Source organism: Leuciscus leuciscus (assembly GCF_965113295.1).
Source record: "Leuciscus leuciscus genome assembly, chromosome: 5".
NCBI lineage: Eukaryota > Metazoa > Chordata > Actinopteri > Cypriniformes > Leuciscidae > Leuciscus > Leuciscus leuciscus.
In genome coordinates this window covers 26,998,277-27,020,838 of record NC_138729.1, presented here as the reverse complement: position 1 = coordinate 27,020,838, position 22,562 = coordinate 26,998,277, and the positions used below count along the sequence as shown (strand labels likewise).

The following is a 22,562-nucleotide window of genomic DNA, read 5'->3' as shown; positions in this document are numbered from 1 at the left end:
GAGTGGTTGCCAAGGTGTTTGTATGCAGTTAGAAAGGTGATCTGAGTAGTTTTTAACATGTTGTTATGTGGTTGCTAAGGTGTTCTTGGTGGTTGGAAGATGCCCGAGTAGGCTACCTATGATGAGGATGAGGGACGACATAAAGAAAGAAATCCTGCAGTACACTTCAACATTTTCTACAGGTTTCTACATTTATTACAAGCTTCAATATAATAATACATTTTAAAAAATGGGTTGTTATCTGTATCTGTATCTCATATGGTTCTGTATAGATTATATACAGTAGCTGCCTTTATATATCAGGAAGGGGATCATCATATTTTTGGCTCATTAGCATGACAAAGAAAAGCTCTGATTCAATCACCATAAACTTAGAAACAGATTTGGACATTGGTCAAAGTGCTTCAATAATGTTTTTTTGCCAATGCCTTTTCTATACCTTCTGCAGGTTTATTTATTTTTGTGCCATACTGGGTTGAAAAGGAACTGGGTGAATATTTAAATGCTACTGATCCTGATCTGAATTCTGACTTGTGATGCAGCCTGAATCATAATCACACCGTGTTTGTTCTTTGGCCAGAGAAGAACTGGCCCCCCCGACTGAGTTTGGTTTCTCCCAAGGTTTTTTTTCTCCATTCTGTCACCTGATGGAGTTTGAGTTTCTTGCAACTGTCGCCTCTGGCTAGGGGACATTTAATATTCAACAGTGTTATTGATCTGACTGCACTGATGTTGTTGTATGATAACTGAACTGAGCTGGACGATGACTTTTTTTTTTTTTTTTGCAGAACAGCTTTATAGATGAAATTAACTAATTTAATAACTGTTGACCTTTACAACGGAACTGAATCAACACTAAAGTGACTTCAGCTGAACAACAGCCGAAATCCATAATTTCCTGTTATCACTGTAAAGCTGCTTTAAAACAATCTGTATTGTATAAAGCTATATAAAGGTGATGACTTGTTCACTAAAACTAAAACCATAAAAAAATGTGTGACTTGAAATAAACATTAAGTGAAAAAATTAAACTGAAAAAACTGAAAATATAAAAATAAAATCTAATTCAAAATATTAACAAAAACTATAAAAGTATATAAATGATACTAAAATATAACAAAGTGAAGATATGCCATAAAACATATCTCCACTGAATGCACTTTTATTATATGCCATCTCTCAGATTTAAACACCATGCCGTCGTAGACCTTTCTGCAGAGTCAGAGGGTATTACCGGAACCTTCTAGACCTTTCAGTATTCTCGACTGTGACACTGACCTTTTCCAATTCAGCTTTCTAAGTGAGCTTGGTCCAGTGTGTGTGTTTGTGTCTGTTTGTGTATGCGTGCGTGTTTTCGCTCCGCACTAACAGACAGTGCAAGCTGGCAGGACGGCAGTGGATCCATGGCAGCTGTTTTGTTCAATGTTTCATGCTCTCAGCCACAGCTGCTCCAAATGAGAGTTAATATTGCAGGGGGCCCTTCCACTCCGGACTGGCCTTGTCACATACACTGAGTGTCAGCCCCTCTCCCTATGACACTGGCTGAGAGGACACTTCTCTCCCTCTCTTTCCCTCCATCTCTGGGAGACAGTCAAGGAGTCTGTCTGTCCTCTCCGATCTGGTCTAGGAGACAGAGTGAGTGTGAATGTTGTCCTCCAGAGGAAGAAAAAGAATAGGCCCGGAAAATATGCAGACTGCTGACATAGGCTTCTTTGCATCTACTGGTCAGCTTCAGTGTTTGTGTGAAGTGAAAATATGCCTTCTGGCTGATGGGCCGCACAACAAACAGCTGTGCCACAATGGTGCTTGGTAAAAGTACACTATTAGACGCAGTTCTAGAGATCATTTTAATATGTTTGCACGCAGTGAACCTTGCTGGTCTATTGGACAACAATTAAACCAGTTCTGATTGCACATGCTCATCGACATGAAAGCGAAACATACCGTTTAAATGTTTCGAATTGACATTTTGGAATCTAAAAAAATTCCAAGCGTGCTCTCTTTTGTTTTACTGCAGTGCTCCGTGGAATGTAACATCACATTTTGAATTATGCAGAGTCTACATAACAGATATAAATATTTGCACACACACACACACACTTTGAAATAATATTATAATTTAAAATAACCATTTTCTCTTTTTACATAAAAAGTAATTTATTCCTGTAATGGCAAGGCTGAATTTTCAGCATCATCACTAGTTTTCAGTGTCACAAGATCCTATTATTATTATCAATAATGTTGAAAAGAGTTGTACTGCTTAATATTTATGTGGAAACAATGATACATTTATCTTTTCAGGATTCTTTGATGAATAGACAGTGAAAAAAAACACAGCATTTATTTGAAATATAATTTTTTGTAACAATATGTGAAGTTATTAAGGTAATTTCCTGCGTAATCAGGGGCAATCGGAGCTCGAGTAGAATATCCTCTCTGAGCCCCTCTATAGCAGACAGCAAGCCAAATCCGTCTACCACTTACGCTTAGATTATATGGCCACACAAACTTGTGAACAAAGTATACAGTCAAATTTGATCAATTTAATGCTCAACTTTGCTCAATAAAAGCATTATTAAAAAAATATATATATGACTAACTCCACAGTTTTGGATGGTAGTGTATATTAAATAGTTTAATTTTATATTTCTTATTTTTATGTTTGATGTATTTTAGAATGTTTTGTCTCACCACTTGAGTAGTTAAGCATGCTATACACACAAACATACACACAGTGAGTGGGTGTGTATAACTGGAAGTGTTCCATCCACGTTGGTGCAGCTGCATAAGAAAAACAGATGCTGAACTCTCCCAAACACCCAGTGTGTCTCATGCTATCTATCAGGGGGAAAGAGAGTAGCCATCTCAGCCTGTAGAGTCACCACAGCGATGCTTTGACAAAGACATCTGTAAGATGGCACGGACACACAACGCCATCGCACACACACTGCTGTGGCCGTTGCCAGGCATCAGAAGCTGTTGTGTTTCTCGTTCAGATGTTGTGATGAGAAATACAGGATGTTTGTTTGTCAGGATAAATATTGCTTTGAATTTCTACAGATGTGTTATGATAAAAAAGAAGATAAAAAGACTAAACTGACTAAATAAGGGACATTTTTATAGGGAATCTTGTTAATATTGTTACAAATAATAGTCACCTCTCACTCCTTGCAAGTCATATTCTATATGACCACCTAAAACATTCACAAATCAATGTATATCATCTCAGTCTCTAAAAGTCCAAACCAAAAGTCATGGAATATTCATTTGCAGCGACGTTTTTCTACCACTAACACAATGGATTTCTATTAAAGAGGACTTCAAGCAGCTCATACAATGAGCTCTGTGGTTTCACCGTGCATAAATTATTGTTTTTCACTCTTTTTTTTTTTTTTTTTTTGCAAAGCCAGACGGTCGTTGTGTTTCAGAGAACAATTTGTCTTGTGTGGGAATGTCTTCCCGCTGCATGCCCCATATGGCCAATCTCAAGGAGAAACATTTCTTTCACTGCTAGTTTCCTGTCCGGCAACGTCAAGCACTCATTTATTCTTCTCTCAGCAGCATTTCAGAAGTGTCCAAAAAAATTGACAAAAGGCATTTTTAGAACCTAAAATAAATGTCAGCAGATCATATATATCTAATAATGTAAGGAGAAGCATTGTAAATGACAGCATAATTTTTTGGTTAATATATTAGTGATTTATTGATTAAGAAATCATTTAAACATGGTGCCTCACAAAGAATTTAAGAAAATATTAATACTTGTCATTTAAGCAGATAGTATTAACGCAATACGTTTTCAGCAAAATATGAATGCATTTAATCATACAGGTTTATTCTAAATTTTGTAATTTTGAAAAAAATGATCAGTTGACTTATTAAAGTTGAGGAAACCCATTGCCTTAAAATAATAAGTAAATAAACTTCATGCTTAATCGAAAAAAAATAAGTAATGTGGAATTGTCCAGTTCACATAACTGAATTTTTTTCAATTAAGCATTACGTTTACTTAATTTTAAAGCAACGGGTTTACAATTTTTTTAAAGTAAGTGAACCGAACACTTTTTACAGTATTCAGTTTTGCAGATTCAGTTCAGCAATGTAAAGTATTTTACTACACAATTTACAGCATTTTAGTAAGTAGTATAAGTATTTAGTAGGATGATTCCTAAATATCTAAAAACATAATCCTGTCCTACAATCTTTTTTTTTTTCATTGCCTATATCATGTTTTGCTTATATAACAAATGAAAAAGCTTGTTTGCAGATATAAGGACAGTAGATAGCAGAAAAATATTGATTAGCGGTGTACATATTTTATTTATTTTTTACAGTGTTTCTACAGTAGATGCTCATTAGGCATCTAATTATAGGTTGACTATTTAAAATGCAGTTAATCATATTTGTAATGAAAAAAAATTGAGATTGTTTAAGCTTACTGTATATACACATAAAACTATCTAAAAATATATCTTCAAATTTGTACATCGTAGAAGTGTATGGCGTGGAGATTTATAATTCCCTTGATTCTACACATTTCAGAAGTATGAATATATCTACTGAAGCCTTCTTTTGCAGTATATGTAAGCCCTGCATTTGTTTTTATTGCTAATTCTGAGCATCTGTTTGCAGAGATCCACGCTGCGCCTGCAGTGAGTCGTGACCCAACGCAGATCTGGTGGATGGATGCGTTTTATGGCCTGAGAGACACAAGGATGAAATATACATGCTGAGGCAGAAAAGAGCATATTCAAAATTATGACTCTAAATTATGCATCACATAGTGGTTGCCAATAAAACAATCATTGCCAGTAAACACTGTATTGGGCAGTCTGTGTTATGGGCAGTCTGTAAATATATGCCTTGTTATTTCGGAACTTGTAAAAGTGGATAATGTAAAATACAGCTGTTGATTTTTCTAAAACATGAACCTGTAACTTGTGTAGTTATGTCTTCTAAAAGCAGGATAAATACTTGAAGTGTATTGCACAATCTGGGGAGCTTCTGATATTGTTGGTCATCATGCAAATCATATGCAGCATATACACACCTAAAAACACAGTGTACGGTGCTGACATATGACTTCACTGGTGGCAGTAGTGAACAGTAATAGTGCTTTAGTCAATAACAGCGCTCTTGTTCTAAATGCAGTATGTAGACAGTTAATTAAGCAGCCTTTGGTTTTAAAGTTAATTAATTGTCACAGTGCATCAATTAGAATGTAATTAGGTTACATGCCTAGATCCTGAGGAGCAGTCACTGAAGAATAAAGATACCACTGTCCTCTTTAGTTTATGATGTACAGACCCTGCGTGTTGCCCTCATTTATTGTTTACATTGGATGTTTGAGCATGCGACAGTGCTCAAATGCATGATGTTTCAGTTTGTTTGTGTCATTTAGTTGAAAAAATGGGAAACATTTTTTTTTACGACTTCTTGTAGAAAAATATACTAAAATGATGATCAACACAATAATATTGGCATCATGTAATTCTCTTTTGGTTTCCTGACTGCTGTTTACTCCTCTTGACCATCAAATGGGGTCCAGCAGATTGGTTGGGACAGACTTTAACATGTCACTGGGTTTTCGTCGTATGAAAAAGGATGACCTTCAAATAATGAGATGTGCCTGCAGGGCCCTCTCGCCTGCCTGTAAAGCACTCCACAGCTGTGTGTCTCTCTTTCTCCCCTTTTCACTCTCTCTTTCTCTCCACCTCTCACCTGGTGTGCCCTGGGGTAGAGGGTGAGAGCGACCGTCAGTGATCTCTACCCCCAACCTCCAGCCCCTGTCTATCTTCAACAGCAAACAACAGAGTGCATAAAAAACACAACATACTGGACTCGGCCCTATATAAGAACAGACAGCTTGAAACTACAGGTATCAAGGGATTCTCTCTGCTTCATATAAAGTATGTAGGATATTATTGCTGATATAATCTCATTGTACATATCTGAGGATTTAAAAAATATATTTTTTTCCTAATCTTGGCTTATGTTATGAGTGCAATCTCAGGATAATCAAAAAACGTAATATTACTTTACAGTATCTATCTATCTATCTATCTATCTATCTATCTATCTATCTATCTATCTATCTATCTATCTATCTATCTATCTATCTATCTATCTATCTATCTATCTATCTATCTGTCTGTCTGTCTGTCTGTCTGTCTGTCTGTCTGTCTGTCTGTCTGTCTGTCTGTCTGTCTATCTATCTATCTGTCTGTCTGTCTGTCTGTCTGTCTGTCTGTCTGTCTGTCTGTCTGTCTATCTATCTATCTATCTATCTATCTATCTGTTTGTCTATCTGATTGATTGTTTTTCATAATACAATTTAGGGAAAATATAATTGTGGTTTAATTATGATTTGTAGGGTTTTACAGCTTTTGATTAATATTGAATTATAGAAGATAATATGGATAGGCTTAGACTAGATTAATAAATAACAGATTATTTGATTCTGACAAAAATAGGATCTAAATGCAAAACACAAAAGGATTTATTAAATGCATTATCACATGAGATGAAGGTGACATTGAAAACAAGTGTGCTTTATTTTTGAGAAGCTGACACTATAAACAGGTTTAGTAAAAATAAATGTAGTGGTCTAAAATGATATAGTGACAAATAGAGCTGCTAAAAGCGGTCTGTCCAGTTTTTAATTTAATTTTCCTGATGCAGCCGTAGATCAGCACATAGCTGGCTTTACTAATGAACTTTTAGAAGAGATGTGGTTCATAAAACTGAAATTCATGGCTTGATCACTTCTATTCAGGGCTTGGAGTCTGTGAACCTACAGTATGTAATATTGATTGATGAAGAAATCTATCACATTGATCGTGAACATTTTCCACAATGAAAATGATTGAATTACAGCGGTTCGGCCTTTAATGGATCTTTGGCTCGTAAAAGGTAAGACATAAAGTCTGCTTCAGACCTGCTCAATTAAAACTGGGAGGGTAGTGGTCAGCCTTCTGCCGCTCGGGACATGAGTTATGGATGCCAGTGCAGCTTTGTGGAGCAACGGAGTTGAAGTAGTTCAGGAAACCAGATCAATGAAGGCAACAAGTTATTTGAGCTTGTTACAAACATGTTACATAATATTAGTTATTATAACATATATCTAAATGTTACTATCAAAGATTCTTAATATAGCGGAGTGCTGCTTTAACAAATTCAAGTTAGATAAAGAAAAACATACCAAAGAAGGAGATCTGTGATACTGTAGCTATATACTGTATACGTTGTGCAGCAAGCTTATCTCGCCTAGTTTGGAGAAACACTGACCACCTGGGGTATGACTAATCCACACACACACACACACACACACACACACACACACACACACACACACACACACACACACACACACACACACACACACACACACACAAACAAACAAACAGTTTGCTGGTGCGGCTGCTTCAAAGGCTGTTTTTGTGAACATCATAATCACATAACACATTGCAGCTGTTGGCTGTTAAGGATTATGGCGAAGGTGACGTTAGCCGGGGGATTAGCGTATTTTCATTTCACCAGCATTTTGTCATAATAAATGAAACAGATTTGTAGGGTAAATAAATGATTGTTAGGTTTTTACAGTTGTTCAGGATTTCTTCAGTAGTGCTTGTGACTAAACAATAGATAAGGGTTAAGGGTTAAGGCATCACTTTTGAAAATATTTCTACAGTTATGGGTAATTTCTTCATACTGCTCTTTTACATACAATAAAAGTGAATGAGGCTGTCAAGCCCCCAAAAGGAACAAAAACACCATAAAATTAGTCCATATTTGACAACTTTGTTTAAAAAAACTTGTATGCTTTATAAACTGGAATACAGAGCAAGGCTGCAAGTGTCATAGATTGCTGTTACAGTACTTTCGGTTGCACTTACTTTTACAGTAAGTGTACTTACAGTGTACTGGGTAATATAAGGTAACTACAGGGGTTACGTTTAGCATTAGGTGTAGGTACATGGTCTTCTTACCAAGTTATTGTAATTACTGTAATAAATACATCGTATGTAGAAATTAAGTGCTATACTTTCATAGTGCCTTTTGTCTTTTTTGGACATTCACATTAAAAAACTTGGGGTCTGTTAGATTTTTAAATGTTTGCTGGATGAATAGACATTTCAAAAGAATAGCATTTATTTAAAATCATAATATTTTTGACTATTTAATGCACCCTTGATGAATAATCATAATTTCTTACTATTAAGCATATATGCAGATCACACCTATAGTGTATGTGTCCACAAAGAATTAAAATGTAATTACTGAAAAAATAAATCATAATTCAGATTATTCTTTTGTTTGTTTGTCCTAAAGCTTTGACATTGAACGAAGGTGATAAACATGTTATCACTGAACCGTTTGTTTGTTTTCATTTCTGCACAACATTTCTGCTGTTTTGAGGATTAACCAAAGTAAAGGTAGCAGGTTGATACTGCTATATCTTTTCCCCGCTGCTCACTGACCCAATTCATTAGATAAGATGGCTCGCGTTCACCCCACCTTGTGCCTCTACCATTCACTGAGGATCAGGCATTTATAATCCCTGGATTTTATATCCACCAAAACAGCTTGGTCCCATCAGCAAATTGCGATGGCATATGGTATAGGTTTATGATTCATCTGGCACTTGCATAGCAATGAGGCCCCATCATCCGTCAAAAAAACACAGGGAAAATATCGTAATGTTAAATGATGCCAGCGACTGGGAGAGGTGCTGCTGGGAGCGTGGGCGGCCCGTGTTTGTGCTTAGAGAACTTGGAGCATCTGAGGTAGTAAAGCGCCTCCTCTCAGTGCATCTCTGCGGTGGGCAGGCTGGATTATGGGCGGTGTTGGCTGAGCTGGGCCCAACTGGAATGGTCTGCGTTCTTCCAACGGCCCTAATAAATGACAATTAGAGCATTGTCCGACATGTGTCGCTGACCGCTTTACAGCTGATTTGACAGCGAATCATCTTTTGATCCCTAACACACTGCTAATGTTTAGTAACATCCTGCAAATGGGAAATAAAAGGAAATCTTTAACTACTCTAGCATTTTTCTGTTGCAGCCTGAAATATTATTGCAAATTGCTCAAACATCTGCTGTAAAATTTGAAAAGCTGTTCTGGGCTTCAGATGACACAAAGGTTCTGAAAACAGCAGAAAAATCACCTCCGGTCATTGTTTCTTTCCATGTCCATTAACTGAACTTTTCTGACCAGTGGCAAGGTGACTTCTGTTAGCTGCTACAGGCTCCGCCCTCATTCGTTTGTTTCTCATTTTGGATTGGGTAAAAGACATGCCAGTCATTTCTTGTAGCAAGCTGTGCAGAGAGCAATATTTTCGCTCTCATGCTGGAGTCAAAAGTGAAGTGACACTCGTATGTTGGTTTTTAGCATTAACAGACGGAGCGATTCGCCCACCCCTAACCCTCCCAGCACTGAGGTGAGTGTGCAGGCGTCAGTGTCAGCAAATGCCTCATGGTTGGATTGCTTTGCTTTTTTGAGCTACGCTGCATAACATCATTTATAAGGGGGGAAAAATCACTAAAACTCCATGTAATTGTTTTATGTAATTGTTTTAACATTGAGTAAAATATCATAACACACTAATCCCCCACCTGCACTTTCCACATGATGCATTGTGCAGTTCAACTCTTCACTGCATGAGCGGGATTTGGTTTTATTCACTTTGAAATGCATTGCATAAAATCAAGTGTCAAGTCTAACAAGACTGTCTTAAAAGAAACCAGCTGATTCCAGCGGCCTCTCTTTGAAAGGTTAGTATTTCTGCAGGGTTTAATTACCGTAACCCACAATTCTTTGATAACTGTGAAAACTGGTATAACTATAAACTCAGACCAGCTTAAACAGAGAACAGCTGCATTAATCTGCTCTTTTCCATAAGGGAAAAAAATCGAGGAAGTGAGGATTCTGTTTTATGGCCATTGTTAGGTGAGAAAATGCGGTCTGATTTTGTTCACAAAGCACATCCTGCTCTTTTAGAACAATATAAACATTATATTTCTGTGTTTGAAAACACAAACATTTTCCAGAAAATGTAATAATATAACAAGTTTTATAATATAACAAGAGGGCATAAAATAACCAAACAGCAAATTATTTGGCAAAAAAAAAAAAAAAAAAGATTCATACAATCCATTTAAACGGTTAGTTCACCCAAAAATGTCATTTGTTCAACGAAGGTCTTACGGGTTTGGAACATCATGAAGGTAAATAATTAATGACAGAATTTTCATTTTTGGGTGAACTATCCCTTTAATTCCAATTCCAACAAGTCTTTGAAGGAAGTTTGAAGTTACACGTCATCAAACTTGGAAGATGAATTAAAAAAAAAAGATAATTCAGCATTTACAGCCCATAAAACATCTTTCAGACAGTGTGAACCTGTGATAATGAGCCATGCCACTCAACTCAAAGCGTTTTCTTAGCTTAAGTGGAACATCTCCTTTTGAGACCTAATGCTGTGTTAAAGGCACAAGTTTTGACTCTAAAAGAAGTGGTTTTATGGTCATAACCAGGTGCATGAAACGTCTCTTACGACTCATTTCAAGGGGAAATTATGAGCAGCACTGAACACTATAAAGCTTTTGGTCACGCATTACTGGGGTATGAGAGCAGGGTTAGGTGGGAATCCTGTAGGTTTAATGACGGTTGAGTGTATGCTTAACAAGGGCCTTGTGCAACTAGCAGGATTGAGAACAATGAGTTAAGTGTGTAACCTATCACACCCTAAAATTAAGATATAGACCTATATGAGAGCATGTGTAATGAACCAAACTAAGTAAACCGTGTATTCAGAATAATGTTAGCTACAGAAGAGATGTGTATTTAAAAGAGTTCAACACATCAAGTCAGTCCGCTAATAGTCAGATAAGACAGATAAGCAGATGTTTTGGTTTAGAGCAGTTTATCATATGAAAATATGGCTTTTAATAATTCACTATTACTGAGTGTAAGCTGTGCAGAATCATTTACAGTAATCTGCTTAAGTGTGATGCCTGATGAATCATTAAAGTGCTTAGAATGGACACAGGATCATTTAAAAACAACGTGCCATTTATTTGATACAAAAAGCAAATACAAAAATGTTTGAAACTTCAATAATGGCTGAATAAGGAAAATGAGAACATGAGATGTGCTAAATGCTTTTGTGTGTATGGTGTGTATTACTTCAGCGCAAGACAACAACTGCAGAAAAACAGATGACTAACATTGTGAACATACCGGTAGTCTAATTGTTTATGGTGAATCTGAGTGTCTCCAGCTTTCTGCAATGGATCAAACTATTTTTAGTAGCATTTTATATGGGGAAGAAACAAATCAGCAAGTCAATGTGAATTTGGTAAAAAAATAAAAAATAAAATAAAAAAAATTTGCTGCCAATTGTGAGGGCAAACTTTCTGCCCACTTCTTTTCCTTGTCTGTTTCTTTTTATTTCTGTACATTTTACTCAAATTATTTCTGTACACTACTACTGTTCTAAAAGTAGTTTTTAACCAGTGCACTAGTGAAGTTTATATCTGCAGACCCATTGTTTTCAGGGAAAAAAGAATCATGAAATATTACATTGTCAAAAAAAAAAAAAAAAAAAAAAAGGATCTCAAACAAAAACACAATGATAATTGGCCTTGTGTATACTAGGAAAAAATAAATAAGTTACTATTGAAATTACATTCATTGGCCGGACTGCAGTTGGACATGAGGCACTATATTCACAAGGGCTGCAAGTACTAATATAAAAAAAAACCTGACCTGGTTTTAAGTTCAAATAAAAAAGGATCATTACTAATACATTGTTTCTTTACATTTTAAAAATAGTGCACAGTTGTCATCACTGAGTTGCTTAATTATAATTTTTTTAAATCCAATAAAAAAATCACCTAAAACAGGAGTAATTATCCTATTTTAAATTATTCCTATTTTTTTAAGTTATTAATAACATATATATATATATATATATATATATATATATATATATATATATATATATATATATATATATATTTCTTTCTTTTTTGCTTTTTTTTTTTTGCTGGAGCTTAATTCAACATTTAAAAGAATAAATCCAATTTGCTACGCAAATACAAAAGGTTTACAATCAGTTTCTCTTTCCACAGGCATTAATGGGTCCCAAAACGTATATAAAAAAATTATATATTTAAAAAAAATAGTTAAAAATACACACACAGGAACCACAATCAATATGAAAATATAAATATAACAATACAAAATGCATTAAAGAAGACGTAAAAATAAAAGGGAAATAAAACAAGCAAAAACAACAAATAAGAGAAAACAAAGCAGAAGCTCTGGTGAGGTTGAGGTGGAAAAATAGCATGTAAGGAGCCGGTAAACATATCAAGCCATGTTGCAAATAGTATGTAAATACCTAACCAAATTTTTTATAAAACTTAATTGACATTCTGTGATCTGTGACGTATAAAAAGAAATAAAAGCTGAATTACACTCACCTATCTATCCATGAAGTGCATTAGCTAAACTTGTACAGTAAGTGCCTCTGAGAATGATTCCAAATGTTTCAACTTTTCTGTATTTATTCTGCTGTTTCTTTTTTTGGGAGGGGGTGGAGGGGAACAATAATGAACGTCCCTACAATTATGACGATAGAAACAAAGAAATAATTAAGAGGGCTTTTTCCCCCAATGGTCCTGCCATCTTGCACACTTGCATGCCCACCGAATGTGAGCGACTGCGCCCCATTCTGTTCCCCCCTCAAACTTGATGGTTGTTGAACTTATTTTTAGTGTCATTTGATAAGCTTCCCTGCTTGCACTGAGACATCCCACTGACCCAGCCACTGGTCATTGTCTATACCACTTCCCGTCAAAGCCGGCACGCTTTGTCAGATTTCGACTCGAATATCCATTTTGCATCTGAAGTAGCGTATCGAAAGTGACTGGATCGTTCGAGCCTTTTTCTTCAGCTGCCGCCCCCTTCCTCCCCCACAGTGTTTCCACTGACACTGACATCATTCACGATCGTCGTCATGACAGCGCGTTAAAGAAATCTAAAATAAATATATATTGCTCGCTTTTCTGTGTGCAAGTGGAGGGGGGAGTGCGACGTGGATAATTTCTGGAAATGAACAATACTTATCCGTCCGTCGCCCCTTTCGGTTTGATCTTCCGAGTATATTGGATGAGGGTGTCATGTTAGCACAGCTAAGGAACTCCTTAATTTTACAAAAAAAAATCTAGAGTGGTCAGACCTCATACAAAAGATAAATCTCTAAAGTTGCCTATACATTAATCAAAGTTTGATATTCCTGTCCCAAGAAAACTTGAGCACACATTTTTTGGAGATCGGATGGATGGACAGTTGTATTGATGCTTTAAACCCTTTAACTGAGGGGCATGTTTCTGAATTGTGACGGTCTATGCATTAGTGAGCACAGAACAGACTGCCAAATAAGTGGGGAGGAAGCACCAACCACCAGAGTTAAATCTGTCCCTCAAAACCTTGCCGGAGAGCTTTGGTCACAGGGTGTCTTGCGGTGCAATAACGCTCTATTAATTTCTCTGTGCTGTCCTCGCATTGATAGAAAGGTGTCTTCACAAACTAAAGGGCAAAGTCTTACTGCGTCCAATACCTTAGGGCATTCTGTCTACAATTTGTCATGCGTGTGCACTTCTCAGTGTTAAAATGACAAGATCTCCAGTCAAAGAAGCCCCGCTAGGCATCCGACGATAGTGGGCTTGGAGAGATTTTTGTGAAGAGACATTGCCAAGAGGCAAAGTACTTCTGCACTCCATGAGCCTACTGGGATTAGTTCTACTTCCCAGCCAACGGCAAAGAGCCTCATCTCATTCTGTTTTTTTTTTTTTTTTCTGAAATAGCCTCCGTCTGTGTCCATAAGATTAGTTTTTTTCCTCAGAAGGCACAATATGGTCAAAACATGAAAAAGCCTTTGCTGTGCATTAAAGCTAACCAGATCGGCTGCAAAATCAGACACTTTTTTGGGGTTAATCTATTTAGTCATCTGCTTGCCATTCAGTAGCTTGAAAGATACCAGAATTATAAGTTTTTGAAAGCCAATACGCAAGCATTGAACCAAGATACTCTTAAGTGGCCAAAGAAGCTATGTCATCTCGAGGAAATTATGCTTTTTTTCTGTTGTCCCATCTGATATACTTGGAAGTCAAAGTATTTCAGAGACTGGAGACTGTCGTCTGTTGATGCTGCATCCGATTGAAATTTATACAGCGTCCCTAGAAGAAAAAGAAAAGGTCAGGAGAAGATTTAATTAATTATTTGACTGATTAATTCATGTATTTTTAGTAATTCATGTATTCACAATAATTGTTATTAACATATGTTTTTGTGCCTATTTAAGACATCATGTCAGGGTGGTAAAATTATAAAATAAAATATATAATATAAAACATAAAATGTGAATATAAATCCTTAATAAAATAACTGGATTCATGAGTGAGATCAGGGAATTGAGAAAGCTGGAACTTGGAAAGTATTCCAATTCCTTCTCAGGACCATCTTATACTATGGAATGAAAAGCTTCTTTATTACCCCCCAAATATAATATAACAATATATTTATTGTTACAACAATAAATATATATACAACAATATATAACAATATATACCCCCCAAAGTATAACACTATGTACAGACATTACTCATCATGGCTTTTTTCTTCTTCTTTTTTCAAAATGGCCCTCATATTACTTTTCCATATATATATATATCTGATTCCCTTAAAAAAGTAAACTATTATAATACATAAATAATAAAAAATTTAAATGTATATGTATATCATATTAAATTATTTAAATAATAACACATCAAGATTGGAAACAAAAATATTAAAAAAAAATTCTTGATAAAATTACTGAGGAATTTTTCCTTACAAATAACAAGTGAATCACACCCTGTACCCAGACACAAACAAATATAAAAACAACACACTTCAGAATAAAAAATTCTCTATTTTTTACTTTCCAAAAGTATACATCTTGAGTATTTCTGTTCAGTGATTAAATTAATCATAAAAATGTGGTGTTCGATCCCGTTTTCACTATAGCACAAAGTGTCAGTGTATCTGCTCTATAGTTTGTGTTTCATCAGCTAGAGAAACTGGGTGCAATGGCACCAAGAGGGAGCTCTCGCATAGCGTATAACCACCATACACACTCCCAAGCACTCACTCCCACACACACACACACAACTATGTGTGGTGCAGGATTTATTAATGCTCTACTGAACCCAGGCACTTTTATCATTGAGAGTTCATATATTTTCCCCATCATGTATGATTGATAACTAGTGTGTAACAACCAACAATGAAAAACTAGCATCACAGTCGCCTGCCCTAGTTTCAAGTCGCAATTGGCATTAGATATTGGAAGAAAACCAGCGTCTTCATAGACTAACCACGAATGAAGGGCTTTACGTTGTCCCTGCATTGTAAGCCATGTGAGGCGCACCCTCTGCGATAGATCTCACTCCGTCAACAAATAAGGCGCATCAGATGCTGTTTTGGCCACAGCCGATTGTGTGGCTAAGTTTACTGGATTTTGCAGGCTTTGAAGCAGGAACTCTGAAAAGCTGTCCGCCTCCACCACAATAGCTGTGAAGGGGCTCTGCTGTAAGATTCGACCAGGTGCAGAGCAATACGGTCATATCCAAACCCACGGTCAGACCCATTTTAACTCCATCGCTCACGGGCAAGAGCACTTGGGGTTGGATATATGTAAGCAATGTCACACTGAGACAGACAGAGCCCACCTGTGCCATGAGAATAGAAGGACCATGGGCTAGATATTAAGGTGATATTATTGGATAGGGTGTTGTGGGTAAAAGAGTATGCTGAAGAGACATTTTTACGTGTTTTTCTCACTCGAGACATGCAAAATGTCATTAAAATATAACATTCCTCTTGTGTTTGATATTTTTATATTGTATAAATAATATTGTGTTTTATACAAATCACTCTGAATTTTGGTTTATCTTTACAGAATGATCCTGACTCCAAGCTTCAGAGTCTCTGTGTGTAGTCTTTGTGCTAAATTGGTCAATTATGCAGCTCAATTATCACGAATGATACCATGAAGAGACAAATATCAAACAAGTTCAGCTGAAAGTTGTTGAATGCATAAAAGCTGAAATAATTACACCACTCAGTGTTTGTTAAAAACTGGAAAGGCACTTGATTGGACTGATCAGAGATTTCTCATGGTTTCATGCCATCTTTAAGAGATCACACAAGGCTCAGTTCATCAAGAGCTTCACCTCTGTGACCCCACACATATGCTACACCTATACAGATCAGTCAAACACAGCCAGCCTGTTGGGGGGGGGCATCATTACCCCTCCATCTCTGCTCTTTGGAGCGCTCTCCGAGCCGCACCATTCTAACGGCCACCAGACTTTACAGAAAGATGTCTGCTGCTCTGATTAGCCGTGTGCTTGGGCACCTGTCCAAAAGAGTCTGCATGTGTTTTTGCATCTCATCTTCTGCTAGCCACTGTCTGGAACAGCTTGATTCCCCCAACCCTGGAACTCCCAGAGGAGACGTCTTGCACTTTCTGTTCTTTGAAGGAGTGAGATCCAGGAATTGAGAAAGGTGGAACTTGGAAAGTAGCCCATGTCCTTCTCAGGACCATCCCATTTCATCCCATATTCCTCCCAATACTACGTACAGACGTGAATCATTGTGGCTGTTTGTCAAAATGGCCTTTTCGTTACTAGTTCACATAGCTGATTCTCTTAAAAAGTAAAAGCAAAATTATATTACAAAAAACGAATAAATATGTATAATTTAAATAATGTACATACATGCATACAGTACTGTATATACATACTTTTATTACGCAAAAATGCGCTAATTAATCAAAGGTTACACTAAAACTTGTTAAATAATATGTATAATTTAAATTATATATAATGTAACTGTATAATTTAAATAATATACATTTATACATACTTTTATTAAGCAAGAATGCATTAAATTAATCAAAGGTAACACTAAAACTTGTTAAAAATATATATTTCAAATAAATGCTGCTCTTTTAAACTTTCTATTCATCAAAGAATCCTGAAAAACTAAAATATTAAGCAGCACAACAGATTTTTTTCCGTTTTGTTGATAATAAAGAAAAAAAAGTTTCTTAAGCTGCAAATCAGTATATCAGAATGATATCTGAAGGATCATGTGACACTGAAGACTGGAGTAATGATGCTGAAAATTCAGCTTTGCCATCACAGGAGTAAATTACATTTGAAAATATATATTCAAATACAAAACAGTTTTTTTAAATTGTAATAATATTTCACAATATTACTGCATTTTAAAGGGTTTGCAAAAACATTTCTATTTTCTTTTTCAAATCTTTTTCTGTCAATTACGCCTTATTTGTAAAAATGACTGTGACATTACACAGATTAAGCTCTGTCTTCTAAACCCTATCTGCATATTGAAAATTTTAGAAGATCAAAATGGGACAGGAAGTGCAGCTGCAAACAGGCCTGGGAAATGCCAGAATGTGAGCAATCCTGCACTCTAGAGCTGGCCCCCACTATTTCCACACCCATGGTCCACATACGGCCCACATAGCACCGCCATCTGGTCTGGTGGAGATTCAGAACCAAGCCAAGAGAGCCTAAAATCTAATGCCTGCTGACAACTTGGATAAATATTCCAGTTATTAAAAAGTGATATAGGCACTGAAACAGTGAATACATTAAAAGCCAAAAAAAGTGATACAAAAAAAGTGAAGAAGCTCTCAATTTTACGGTTCTGAAACTGTAGCTGTCACGGGTGAATCAAAACGGATTCTCTGACAAGCATTAAATTTAGAAAAAATCATGTCAGCATGAGTCTCATGAGGCTCTGGAGGGCCTAATAATGCTCTACCCGCAGCTTGCTTTGAAAGTGAGAGTTGACAGCATGATGGTGATCCCTGTAATTTAAGTCCACAGCCACAATGTCTTTTGGAAGCAAGCACATAGACACCATAAATTACAAGGGTATAAAATACCCTCTCCTGCTGACACAATATTTACAGCAAGTCCTGCTGGCTCAAATCAAGTCTTCTGGGTAAATAAAGTGGCATATGATCAGCAATCAAGAGCTGATGACTACCGGATTGACCCACGAGACAGAAGGAGAATGATGGTTTTTAATCTCGAGACACCGGTAAAAAACCCAAGACTGACATTAGGTGTCATGATGTTTACAAATTGGTCATTACTGGCTCACATTTTTAGCATAACATTAGAGGCAAAGTTGATGGTAAAAAAAAACAACAACACAAATTAATAAAAAAAAATACCTCCAAGCCATTAACCTCTACTATCTACCTCAGGACAGCCTTTACATTTACAGTTCCAGAAAATCCTTGCAGGCTTTGAAATCCTTCAAGTCCTGTAGGTTGTGAGGTGGAGCTGCATTGGATCGGACTTGTTGGTTCAGCACATCCTACAGATGCTCAATCAGATTGAGAACTTGGAGGCCAGGGCAACACCGTGATCTCAAGATTCTCAAACCATTTCTGAACAATGTTTGCAGTGTGGCAGGCCACTTCCACCAGGGAACACCATTGTCATGAAGGGTTGTACCTGGTCTTCAACAATGTTTAGGTAGGTAGCACCGTAGGACGTGTCAAATTTACGTCAACATGAATAGCCAGACCCAGGGTTTCCCAGCAAGGGTATTGCCCAACGCATCCCACTCTCTCCACCAGCTTGTCGTCGTCCCATAGTGCATTCTGGTGCCATCACTTGCCCAGGTAAATCGCGCACACGTACACGGCCGTCCATGTGATGCCTTCATTGCTCTTGTGCATCGATGAGCCTTGGATACCCAACACCCTTTTGCCAGTTTGTGGTTTGTTCCTCCTGGACCACTGTTGGTAAATTCACATCAAGCCTTGCCTTTTCAGAGATACTCGGACCCAGGGGTCTTGCTGTAAAATTTTGCCCGTGTCAAAGTTGCTCAGACTTTAATTCCTGCCCATCTCTTCTGCATCCAACATGTTGATTATGAACACTGATTGTTTGTTTACCATGTAATCTACTCAGACCTTAATACATAGCCTTGTTAGGAGATGGTCAACGATATTCGCTTCACCTGTGACTGGTCACATTATGTTTTGGCTCATCAGTGTATACTGCTGTATAGTAGTATATAGTATATAGTATATTAAACATGGCTGAATCTAGTTATGTTTACTTATGTTCACTGTAGGTCTATTTACCGAGCTGGCTCTATACAATAACATTTTAAAGACAAGTGTTAGTAGAGTGTTTGCCTTTGTTGTCAGTCGCAAAATGGAACAACATAATAAAAATGCTAGCAAAAATTATTTATTGAAAAAATAAAAAATAGAAAAACAGTCGGGGTGGCTGGAACAGTGGTTTTGTGCACCTAATCATTTGACCCACAGACTACATTACATCCGTAGAGTGATACCTAAATTGGTCAGGACTTAGCAATCACTATTTAGTTGTTATTAAATATTGTTGATGGTTCAACCAAAAATAAAATTTTGTGCCACCCCTTGTGTTGTTGCAAACCTGAATTTCTCTCTTTCTTTTGCAGAACACAAAAGAATTTTTAGAAATGTTTTAGTGTTTTATTTTTTTTTGTCTGTACAATAGAAGTCACCAAAATGTGTTGGTTTGTTCGCCAACATTATTAAAAATCTGTTTTGTGTTCCACAAAAGAAAGAAAGTAATTCATGTTTTAAATGACACAGGCTGAGTAAATGAGGACACAATACATTTTTTTATTTTTTTTATTCAACTATCCCTATATGTGACACATAGAATCTAATTATTTACAGTAATTGCCTCATTCAGAGATGCAGAAAAAAATTAAGACACACTATATTACAAGCAGGTGCTAGGCTATCTTTAGTCTAGGGATGGGAAATCTAATGATTCAGTTTTGACTAATCAATTAGTTCAATAAATTCTGTCATCATTTACCCTAATTTCGTTCCAAACCTGTATGACTTTATTTCTTGTGTAGACCTCCAAAGATATTTAGAATTGTATTAAACAGCATTAGTAAATGATGACAGAACTTTTCTAATAAAGAACGAATTTCTATCAAATGTGCATCTTTCAAAAACTTGTTCTTGATTATACTAAAATCCAATGTAAATTCGGTACCAATGAAGACTTATTGCAAAGGTTGCTGATCATCTGATATCTGGAGATGACTTGCTCTGAGGAACCAGTGTGTTGGAAGAGCTCAAGTTTACAAAGCTTGGTTTAGCTGCATGGTCACCAGAAATGTCTTTCCCTGTGAAAGTAGCTTAAGCAAAGCTGCACTACATGTGCAGATGTTTTCTGCTCCCCATCCTGTCTTTCTTTTCCCGGGTTTGTCAGAAAAAGGGCACATCATTGCCAGCTCGCAGCTCTGGGCACCATCCCCTGGTTGTTTGAGAGAAAATGCCAGTCATTTTGGCGGAGCGCAGGCGCTCACAGACGGCACAGGCGGGCACAGATGGCACTAATGGACAAGCAGAATCCAACAGAGGGAGCAGGAACGAGCCACCGAGGAGAGCTATTCCAAATAGCAGCAGTGAAAGCCAGGCCCTGATCAGCTTTAGCAAGGTTACCACTGCAGCGTTTCATCATAAAGAATTTAAAGTGATAAAATAATCATAAGGGTGCAGAAATCTGTTTGGCCGGATGCCAGTGGATCAGATGGGAGGAGATTGTTCCTATAATTACATGTTCCAGTGTTGCAAAACTTGAGACAGCAGGTATATGCTTCAGCTTGCCAGTTGACGAGTAGGAATTGTTTTTTGTGAATGTTTTATGCTTCCAAGGTTGCACGCTTAAAATGATGTTCATTTTAGTGATTCATTTACTGTTCATGATCATTTTTAAATAAAGATAAAAAAATGCAACTGAAAAGTCTGCAAAAGAGCCCCTTCATGTTCCCCCCTCGTGTTTACTGCATGGCATTAGAATCACGTTGCTTAGGAATTTCATTAAAAAAAATATATATATATAAATTGGTTATATATTAGAAACTAAAACGCTTCCCTCTCTGTGAAAGTACTTTTGTTTTGAAAGTCTATGCCGCAAAGTACATGAACATTATTTTTTTTAACTGTATTTTACAAAAGAGACCGATGCAAATTGTGAGAGCTGTAATGCGCTTGTAGTTCTTGTGTTTAATCACTGAAACCCCTCAAGCCACTTAAAACTCCACTTTCTCACTTCCATGCTTGTATGCGACTATTTCCCTTCTTCCCCTCCTCAGAGAAATCTCACGACACTGCAAATGAGCATCCAAACAAAGCTGTTGGGCTCATCTGTACTTTTTCATTTCTGGCCTGTCTCTGCAGCTTCAACTGGCCTGCAGTCAGGCCCCTAGACACGATAAACATTCAGCTGCACAAAAACCATAAGCTTGCATACAAGCTCACAGTCCAAGAGAAAACACACTAACTACAATTTAAAAGTAGGGCTGTTAAAATTAGCATGTTAACACATGCGATTAAATATGAGTTAAAAAGTGAATATGTTGAAAAAGTCTGTTAATTCGTATCTTCAATCTGACACTAAACTTGCTTTTTGTTTACCATAAACTCAGCTTATATATAGGGGTGAATTGGGACTTTTGAGATGATTAGGAAAAAATGTCCCAAGTATCCTGAATTAACCCTACATTTATACAGTATATAGGATGAAACTATATATATAGGCTAAAACGAAATATAGGCTAAAATTACTTCTGTCAACAGAAACGGTAATATTATCAATATTCTGCAAATATAAATGTAAAAACAAAGCCCTATTAAAAAACATGTTTCTTTATAAACATTTAATCAATATTTTAGTTCACGTTACGCCTTTAAAAAAAAAATTTGTTTTTGTTAAATCTACTAAATGTGTTAACGCATTAACTTCAAAAGAAATGAATCATTAATCAAAATTAAATATTTGAATGGATTTACAACCCTACCACAGAAAAAGAAAATAAACCCCACGGAGTAGTTCCTGAGAAGAGGAATGTGCAAAAAGCAGAAGTAGTATCTGAGTGTATGTTTGTGTGAGCCTCCCTTTCCCCTTGGACTCCTCTGTCTCCCCTTTCGCTTCCACCAGCGTGGCAGCGGGCGGGGTCACATGCGATCTGGGCCAGAGAGAGATGGGAGGTATGCGACAGGAGTGGCGGTAATTGGAGGGAGCTGTCAGGATGGAGCAGTGTTGCATCCATGTGAGATTCCTGCCATTTGGATAGGACCACACACACGTGCCAGGGCGCCTACCATCCCGTGGGGTGGCATGCATTAAAGCTAGTGATGAGGCTAATGTGTGTGGAATCGCTTTTGGCACCCAGCCCACAAAGGGGTCAATGGGTGACCTGTTAGAGAAACTGCAATGAAAAGGAACATATACAACAATTTAAAATACTACATTTTAAGGGGTCTTGGACTCTTACAATCTGGCTAACTCTAAATGCAGCTTGTTATTTTTATTTTATTTTCTTGCCAGTGATAAAAAAGATCAATGACTATTTATGCGTTTATAATAATCATATATCTCTAT

The 22,562-nt window shown here is 36.8% G+C and overlaps 1 protein-coding gene across 1 annotated transcript in view; it reads right to left on the bottom strand.

The window, feature by feature from the left end:
* Positions 1 to 11,052: 11,052 nt before the first annotated feature.
* Positions 11,053 to 22,562, bottom strand: part of antxr2a (ANTXR cell adhesion molecule 2a) — a 47,252-nt gene continuing 35,742 nt past the window's right edge. Inside the window, exon 17 of the mRNA XM_082168772.1 lies at positions 11,053 to 14,246. Coding sequence (XP_082024898.1) covers positions 14,187 to 14,246 — 60 coding nt within the window. The 3' untranslated portion in view covers positions 11,053 to 14,186. The remainder of the gene's footprint in view (positions 14,247 to 22,562) is intronic.